General features: G+C 42.5%; 1 protein-coding gene across 1 annotated transcript; it reads right to left on the bottom strand.

Annotated features, from left to right (window-relative positions):
* Window positions 1-6819: 6819 nt before the first annotated feature.
* On the bottom strand, window positions 6820-9326 carry LOC127869998 (uncharacterized). Its single transcript, XM_052412659.1, has 5 exons — window positions 9159-9326; window positions 8649-8894; window positions 7729-8010; window positions 7217-7484; window positions 6820-7172 (listed from the first exon to the last, which is right to left on the bottom strand). The coding sequence occupies exons 1-5, from the start codon at window positions 9324-9326 to the stop codon at window positions 6820-6822; spliced, it is 1317 nt and encodes a 438-aa protein (XP_052268619.1).
* Window positions 9327-9775: the final 449 nt, after the last annotated feature.

Genomic DNA, 9775 nt, shown 5'->3' with positions numbered 1-9775 from the left:
ATCACCATCAAAACCAACATCATCATATCCATTATCATGATCGTAATGGTGATCACAAAAGTTTTTTTTGTGATGATAATGACAGCGATGTTTTCGGTCGATAATGAGGATGTTGTGATGATGATGACGACGATGAGAATATCATCATCATCATCGGCCAATAAACATCGCCATCATCATCATCACAAATATTTTGTTATCATCATCATCATTATCATCATCGTCGGCCGATAAACATCGCCGTCATCATCATCTAAAAACTTATCATCATCATTATAACCATCATCATCGTCCGATAAACATCGCTGTCATCATCATCCCAAAACGTTTGTTATCATCATCATCATCATCATTATCATCATCATCATCATCATCACCACAATCATCAAACCCCAATCATCATAACCACTGTCATCATCATCACCACCACCATCATCATCACAATTTTTTTACCATCATCATCATCACAAATGTTTTGTCATCATCATCATCACATATTCATTTAACATTTTGTATTTTATAATTTGTTTCATTCAAGAGATTCAACAAACTTGTACTTTTTTCATTTATTGGTATACTGACAGGATTTTTCAAAGTAATATTGAAGAACATAGAACAGCATTTAAATTTTAATCCAACTGTAGCATTTTGACAAGACATAATATACATATATACATTCATTTTAGTAGCAGCCAAAATATCCCAAATGTGCTTCGTAAAAAGTTACCAGTAAATGAGCAAATGACAACAAATTTCCGGTAGAAGAACATAATCATCAATCACAAAAATAACATAACAGGTTTCCAAACACCGATATACATGTATATTTCACCTGTAATGTCTGTACATGACATCTATGATATCATACCAACCGATTCCACTAACACGCAAACGCAGCCATGCGTTTGCCCATTTTGGCCCCTTGATGATTTCTTTTATTGCCGAAATAAGACCGCTGTTTCTGCCCGCTCTTGTTAATAGGAAACGAACGCTAACAGGATTTCTGTTACTAGTATCTAGTCCAATATCCGGCCGAATGTAAATTCTAGGTGTTTGCAAACTCATTGACCTTATTAAATCTTTAAAGGGTTTGCCGACCTTCGCCAACACAAACTGGATTGACGGGTTTGATTGTATGCAGAACTTAAAAATTTCAACTTGAATGTGAAGTGGTAACATCAGAAATGGAAAAGGCGTTCGCTTCTGTGCCCTCCTATTGTGTATCATATCTTGAAGCTCTTTCAGGGCTGAACACACAGAGACGTCACCGTTGTCGCCAGAGTCACCGTTGTCGCCGGAGTCACCGTTGTCGCTAGACGCAGCGTTGTCGCCGGAGTCACCGTTGTCGCCGGAGTCACCGTTGTCGCTGGAGTCACCGTTGTCGCCGGAGTCACCGTTGTCGCAAGAGTCACCGTTGTCGCCAGACGCAGCGTTGTCGCCAGATGCAGTGTTGTCGCCAGACGCAGCGTTGTCGCCGGAGTCACCGTTGTCGCCAGACGCAGCGTTGTCGCCGGAGTCACCGTTGTCGCCGGAGTCACCGTTGTCGCTGGAGTCACCGTTGTCGCCGGAGTCACCGTTGTCGCAAGAGTCACCGTTGTCGCCAGACGCAGCGTTGTCGCCAGATGCAGTGTTGTCGCCAGACGCAGCGGTGTCGCCGGAGTCACCGTTGTCGCCAGAGTCACCGTTGTCGCCAGACGCAGCGTTGTCGCCAGACGCAGCGGTGTCGCCGGAGTCACCGTTGTCGCCAGAGTCACCGTTGTCGCCAGACGCAGCGTTGTCGCCTGACGCAGCGTTGTCGCCAGACGCAGCGCTGTCGCCAGAGTCACCGTTGTCATACGACTGTTCTAAGCGTGATATTATGTCCTTGTACACGCGTTGATTGATGCGGATACTAACGTAATGCATGCCAAATCCTTCTGGGAAATACCCCAATGCAATTGTTCCAACATCACCATCGAACTTTCCATCTGCTGACACAATTGATGAGTGTTCTAGTCCTCGGGTAGAAACTACCAGGCACTGCAAATTATATTCTCTCATAAGTGCAATGAGCGTGAGGTTGTCGCCGTATGTCCCATTCTTAGACATATTCTTAACGTATTCATCAAATGTTTCATCATAGACAAAAGTTTCATAGAAATATCTGTTTTCTACAATGTGATGGACTGCTTCCTTACGTAAAGCATCTACGTCTTTGTATATACCAATTTTACCAAGTTGATGCGATATAGCAGCAAATTGACAATTTCCATCCGGATTTGGGTCCATGGCAATATTCACCCCATCCAACAACTGCAGATTTTCATGGTGTGTTAAAACATGATAGTACTTAGTTCTGTGATTTTGTTTCTCTGAGCGGTTCTGTTTTAATGAATGTTTTTTAATTTTTCGTTGTTTCTCTAACGCAACAGTTAGGCTAGTCATGTTTTCGACCCCAACCGATTTGCTTACGAATCCAAGTTCGGGTTTGTTCGGTACTTGAAATGACACGATATAAACACCATTTCGTTTTACTTTTTCTACCTTGCCTTCGATAACATATCTTTTGGTTGGCACCCTGGATTTTCGAAAGGGATAGCGAATTAATACTGTCTCTCCTACTTTGTACTTGCTTGGGGAAGTTGCGTTTTTCAACAGCGACCTGTAAGCCTTTTTATTTGCTCGCCGTATGGTTTTCTTTATTTCACGAGAACTATGACGTTCTTTGGTAAAAACATGACTTTTTCCGTAGTAGGCTTCAAAGGGCGTGAGACCCCCAAGAACTCGTTTGAAACTTGTGTTTATGGCATAGGCTAAATCTTGAAGCCCTTCGACCCAGTTAAATCCACGTTTACTTTTTGTTGCAAATAGAATCTTGGCCTTTATAACACTGTTTGACCTTTCACACTTGCCCTGTGATTGAGGATGATACGGCCTACTATTGATCATTTTGATGTTGTACTTGTTCAACAAAAGTTTCATACTAGGGCCTTTAAATTCCAGTCCGTTGTCACATTGGATGATGTCAGGGGCAAGGTTAACCATCAACACGTCCTCTAATGCCTTTGCAACTTCACGCGAACTCTTCGTTTTCAGGGGTTTTGGCATAACGTACCTAGAATAAACGTCCACGACTTGTAGAATATAACTGTATGTGGACCCCTTGTAGCTAACACTTTGATTTTTCATGTTAATTATGTCAATCTGCCATCTTTTGCCTGGTTCCTCTTCTGTAATTGTCTTTGGCTTTGGCTTGTTTGTAAATCTCGGATACTTCTCATGGTAATACTTGCTATTGTACAGTATTTCAAGGATAGCTTGTTCCGAGAACCCCGTGTAATTTACTTTCAGTTTGTTGTAAATAACCCTTGCTCCACATCCTTTGTTTTCCATGAACATCTTCTCAACAAATCTAGGAAGATCTTCTTTCACAAGGACTTGCTTTCCGCCACACAATAAAGAACCCCGGTCACCAAGCTCGAAGTCCTTACGTTTTCTAATCATGGCCAAACAATTATTCTCTTCAGGTGTCCGTTTCTTCACAGGGACATCGAACGATCCGTTTAAACATCTGACAATAATGTCGTACTTCGACCTGGGCAAGCACCCTAATTGCTTCCTTTTTCTCCTAATTGCTTCCTTCATCTGAAATAATATAATAAGTTATTATACATTTATACTTCATTAGTTAATAGAGCTTGTATTGAACACCGCGTGTCGAAAACGAATGTCTCACGACATGAGCTGAGCTAAAATCACTCGTCTGATAGCTCCGCTAAAATTTACAATCCGAACTTCCGGGCAATATGCGCAATGAAAGTAGCAAGTACTTCATGTAAAGTTTCATTGAAATCCAACCGAATTCAAATTCAGGGGAAAAATAGCGGGCAAACTTATGGCGGTCAACGGACAAACGGTCTGTAGAAACCAATGCTACGTGGATGGAAGGGATATAAAGAAGGGGCCCTGGGGGCCTAGGTCGCTCACCAGAAGTCACGACTAGGCAGGGTTCGAAGGTCAAAGACCTATAAACTCCATAAAATTTAAAATGTTCAAATCTACAGATTACAGGAGCTCGATCTGATTTTGGTGGAAAATACACTTTCGAAAAAATGACTGTAGCTTAAATATTTTAGCAGTTTAGGAGTTACGCACCCGGAAGGAATGCCACGGACAATTGGATAGACGGACGGACAACTGCAAATGCACTCTGAGGGGGGGGAGGGGGGCATAAAACATAAAAATCAATGCATGTTAAAACATCAATGCATATTAAGACAACTGAAAATTAAAATTATGTACAGTACTTACTGTCAAGAATTCTTTTGAAGTTTGAAGAAAGTTTGGATTTCAATTCTTTCTAGTCGAAAATCACAACTTTTCTTGCCGACCGCCAAGTCAAATATGGTTACTGACTTCTGAGTAAGACTCGTGTGCAAAATTCCCGCCTTTTTAAAGCGGCACGTTATCAAAGAAAAAATCGGAAACTTCAAAGCTTTGTCGGCTTCTCAGCAATATGACGTCGGAACGACAAATCAACTTTACAAAGTAATGTTTAGGAATACAGTCACACCTGTCTAAAGCAGCCAGTCAAACATCCTTATTTTTGGAGAGATATATTCATTTAAAAGAGCTCAAAATCTCTTAAATCGGATTTTGGTGAAAATACACTTTCGAAAAAAAAAGTTTTAAAAATTTGAAAATTGCTATTAATGATCTCCACGAAAGTATCTGGCCCGTCCGGGAATCGAACCCAGGCCGCCTGCGTGCCAATCTGACGCGCAACCGACTGAGCTAGCCGGCGAAACAGTTACACAACCAGCAAAATCCATGTAAAGTGTGGTTAGGTTAGCTGTTTCTGTTACTGCTAGTTACGACGACGACGACGACGACGACGATGATGATGATGATGATGATGATGATGATGATGATGATGATGATACTTTTGTCACTTCCAATATTAGGTTAATACAATGTATTTGAGTTTGAAAAAAAGTTTACACATCGGCAGACTATTTCATTTATTAAGAAATACATAATTTATGTACCATATACGTAGGCCATTTTCATTTTTATGAGTTTTTTTGGTATGTACCAAATACGTTTTGGCGAGCATAGAAAAACTTATTCCAACCGAATATGGTACAATGTTTGTACCATATTCGGTCGAAAATTGTACCATCTTCGGTCCGAGTATGGTACATTTGTACCATATTCGGCCGAATATGGTACAAATGTACCATATTCGTTTTTGTACCAAATACGGTCCGACAAAGCTGTTCAAAATCAGGCAGCAAGAATATGCAACGGCGCAACTTAAGTGTGTAATATAAATTTCCTGTTAACCGATCTTAAATGGAAAAATCTTTCAAAAAAGGAGGCAGAAACACAGACTTATTCTCTTCTAAAAAATGAAACACAGACTTTGTCCAGAATACCTCTCAAATCTCATTCCACTTTACCCTCTAATCCACTATGACCATAGAAAAAATGACTCAGTACCTCTTATTCACGCAAGAAGTGAATCATATCGATGCTCATTTCTTCCAACAGCTATACGTGAGTCGAATGCCCTTACGCCTGACTTGCATCAGTCTCGCACGTTGTCATCTTTTAAAGCTTTTCTTAGCAGGAACCAAACAAAGTCGTCTGAATTATTCAACATTGGTTTGAGAGCTGGTAAAATCCTTCACGCAAGATTGCGACTTGAATGCAGTTCCCTAAATAATGACCTATTCCGAAGATCACTAGTAGACAGTCCTCTTTGCTCATGTGGAGAAATCGATACTGCAAACCATTTCCTTCTACATTGTCATCACCATCAACATCTCCGGAATAATCTGTTTGGAGATATCCCGTGCCCTCTTACAACAAACAACCTACTTTTTGCATGCGAATACCTTAACAAATCAGTAATTCGTAGGGTCCAACGATATATCGTGATGTCAAAACGCTTCTCATATACATAAACTGGTAACAGCCAACAATATTTGATGCCGAGTGTCCTTCCGTGATTGTTCCTCGTCTTCCCGCTCAGTCTAAAACTCTCTTCATGCTCTATCAGTCATTTATCTATACAATTCTAAACTTCGCTCACACTGTTTAGGCAAATGTCCGATGCATAGTAAAGAAGCACCCCGAGCCTTTTTAGAAAACGAAAGTGACTGGCATTTAGTTGTTGTTTTTATCTTAATATTTTTATATTTAATATATCAACAGACATCATGCAAATATAACATTAACTTTAGAATGATCTTTGTTTGGAAAATAAACATCAGGAAATATTTCGTTTAAATACAAAGCTTTATATAATAAATATGGTAGACATTGAGCGGTCTGTACGAGAAGAATGGTCCCGTTTACTTGTTCGTGAATAGTAATAAATGGGTAATACATGGCGATGATGGCAGACGTTCTATTTTTTGTCGCGGATGTTTCAAGTTCCTAGACGACGTACACAAATAGTTTATTTGCTTAAAACTGGTTGCATGTTAATGGCTTTAAATGACGACATAATAGCTGGAATCAATCGGTTGAACGGATGTAAGGAGGAAGTAACCACCCGCACACACAAAATGCATGGAATGGCTCAAGGCTACACAACACTTAATTATGTGTTAATATTTGCACGCATTAAAAGCGCTCTCTGATAAGCCAAATCAAGTTGACACATTTCTCAGGAGGTGTTTACAAAAATAATACATCAATGTTGTCGTGTTAGTGTTTAATAACAATATCCAATTTCTACCTCGAATTGCATGCGAATGCTTTTCAATATAGTTTCGCTCATTTTCTTTCAAGCTGCTTGCATATTCTACAACTTTGTACATGATCTTCACTTCACTTGTCCCGTAGTCTTGATGACCGTTGGGGCACCACAGATGATCTGGCAACCAGTTCTCTCCATTCCTCTCGCCTCTCGGACTGTCTCAAAGCTTCGCTGAGCCTCATCCCTGTCCACTCTGAGACTTTGTCGTCCCATCTTTCCTTTTGTCTGCCTCTCCTCCTTCCTCCTATTACTGAGCCTTGTAACACAGTCTTGGAAAGCCCTGACGATCGTGAGACGTGCCCATACCACTTTAGTTTGCGTCTTTTTACAGTGGTCAGTAGTTCTTCATGGGGCCCGATGACTTGCCTGATTTTGTTTCGGACTTCCTCGTTTGTGCTGCGGTCCTTGTAGGAGATGCCATGGCCTGTATCATTCTCTCCAAGTCAGCTGTTAGTGTCCATGACACACAGGCATACAAAAATATGGACATGACCAGGGCGCGCATCAGTCTGATCTTTGAGCTGAGGGCTATGTTTGTGTCTTTCTTGAGATTTGTGAGTGCTGCTGTGGTTTGGGCAATTCTGGCGAGTATTTCAGGTTTTGATCCTGCATCTGTGATATTTGCTCCCAGGAATTTGAAGCTGTTGACAGTTTCCAGTTTCTCGCCACAGACCTTGATGTCATTGCTGATGCCGTTGGTGTTGTTGGTCATCAGTTTGGTCTTCTCTGCACTGATCTGCATGCCAAACTTTGTGAAGGTTGTGTCTAAGCACTTCACAAAGTTCTCAAGCTCCTTTCACTTCCGGCCAGGACATCTATGTCGTCAGCAAAACGTAAGTTTGTAATTGTTCTGCCGCCGATGCTGACTGTCCACCCATGGTCTTTAAGAGCGTCAGTCTTTATTCTTTCCAGGAAGATGTTGAAGAGGGTGGGGGAGAGCAAACAGCCTTGTCTCACTCCGACTGTGCTGCATGCCATACCCTGTCGAAAGCTTTCTTAAAGTCCACAAAGACGTGGTAGAGGTCCTGTTGGTGTTGTAGGTACCTTTCGCAAAGTATCCTGAGGTTAAAGATCTGCTCAGTTGTACTGTGCCCTTGTCTGAAGCCTGTCTGTTCTTCAGCGATGATCTTCTCTGCTTGTGACTTCAATCTGTTTAGTAAGATCTTCAGCATGACTTTACTCGGGTGGCTGATGAGGCCAATAGTTCTGTAGTTCTCGCATAGCTGTAAGCTGCCTTTCTTTGAGAGGGTGATGATGAGGGACTGCGTCCAAGGTGTGGGCCACTCCCCCGTCTGCTAGATCTTGTTGCAGATGGTCAGTAAAGCACTGATCATCTCTTCCCCCCCCCCCTGCATGTACCAGCTCGTCTGGGATATTGTCCATACCGGCTGACTTCCCCTACTTCAGCGATTTTATTCCTGTTTCAACTTCTGCACAAAGGATAGGGTGGTCGTCGTTTTTGGTTGCTAGAGGGACATTCGATACCTCTGGGTCTCCCGTGGTTCTGAAGTTGTAGAGTTCTGAGCAGTATTCTGTCCACCTCTTTAAGTTGTCTTGTTCCTCCGTCAGACTCTTTCTGTATTTGTCTTGTATTGTGGTGGTTCGCCCTTGCTTTGTGCTGGTCAGGTCTTTCACCAGTTGGTAGGCTTTGTTTGCTGTTGTACTTATTCAGGCTATTATCAATGTCCTGGCACTGTTCTTCAATCCAGTTCTCCTTTGCCTTGTTCATGCTTTTCTTGATTTTGTGTTTGACTGCTTTGTACTGCTTTGCGCCTTCTGTGTCGTTCTTTTTCTTCTTTAGGTCTCTCCGTTTGTCTCAAAGATTGAGTATATCGGCTGTGACCCAGGTTTTTTTGACTGAGTGGTGTATTCTAAGGATTTCACTGGCCGTTTCAGTCACCACAGTGTTGAAGGTGCCAATCAACGTGTCTATGTCTGTGTCGACAGCGTCTAGAATGGTAAGCGCTGCAAATTTCCCACTTATCGTTGCTTGGAAGGCTTCTGCTTCCTCTGGGTCTTTTAGTCTTTCGAGGTCGAATTTGATTCTTGTGTGGCCCAGTTTGTTGGCTTTCTTCCGGTGTAGCTTGAAGGTCATAAGAACAAGCTCATGATCGCTCCCAATGTCGGCCCCTAGGAAGCTCCGTGTCTGGGTTACATTCACACCGCTTTTTCACCATGATGTAATCTATTTGGCTATGGTGTTCTCCACTGGGGCTGTGCCATGTGGCGCTCTTCTTGACGGTTTGTGCGAGCCAAACGTATTTGTCAGCATTAGGTCATTGTAACTGGCAAATTCCAAGAGCCTCAAGCCCCTCTCATTAGATTTGGTGTTGAAGTGTTGTCCACATGTGCCTTTACAGTTCATGTAAGCATCTTCACCTACTTTGGCATTCTAGTCGCCTTGCTCCACAAGTATGTCTTTCTTTGGAGTCTGGTCTATGACTTCCTGCAGCTGTTCGTAGAAATCCTTTATGACTTCGTCACTGTAGTCAGTGGTTGGTGCATGCGCCTGTATGTGATGTTGAAGGGGGTTGCCCTTAGGCGGATAGTGATCATCCGGCTGGAAATTTGCCGGCATCCCATGACGCAGTTTGCGTTGTCCTTGTGAGTGAGAATCCCAACGCCCTGCTCGTGTTTATCATCTCGACCACTGAAGTATAGTTTGTGACCTTCTTGAGTTGATGTCTCGCCAATGTTCTTCCATCTCATTTCACAGAGACCAAGGATGTTCCAGCGGTACCTGTTCATCCCATTTATAAGTTCTTCTACTTTTCCGGCCTCTCTCAGTGATCTAACATTCCAGGTACCAATAGTGATGTTGTTTCTGGCACGGACTTGACTGTTCGGCACACTTTCCACCTCCGCCCTGATGTGCAGCAGAAGGCGCGGCCCTTGGTGACCCGGGCGACGTCCGATCCGGTATGGGTTGAATGGTTGTACTTGTCATGTATATGATCTAAACGACTATATATCACTTATCACGGGTCCACGGATCGTTCCGTCAGTCACAGCAGTGAATTGGAGTCT

Source organism: Dreissena polymorpha, chromosome 2 (assembly GCF_020536995.1).
Source record: "Dreissena polymorpha isolate Duluth1 chromosome 2, UMN_Dpol_1.0, whole genome shotgun sequence".
Taxonomy (NCBI): domain Eukaryota; kingdom Metazoa; phylum Mollusca; class Bivalvia; order Myida; family Dreissenidae; genus Dreissena; species Dreissena polymorpha.
This window is presented reverse-complemented; position numbering and strand designations above follow the sequence as displayed.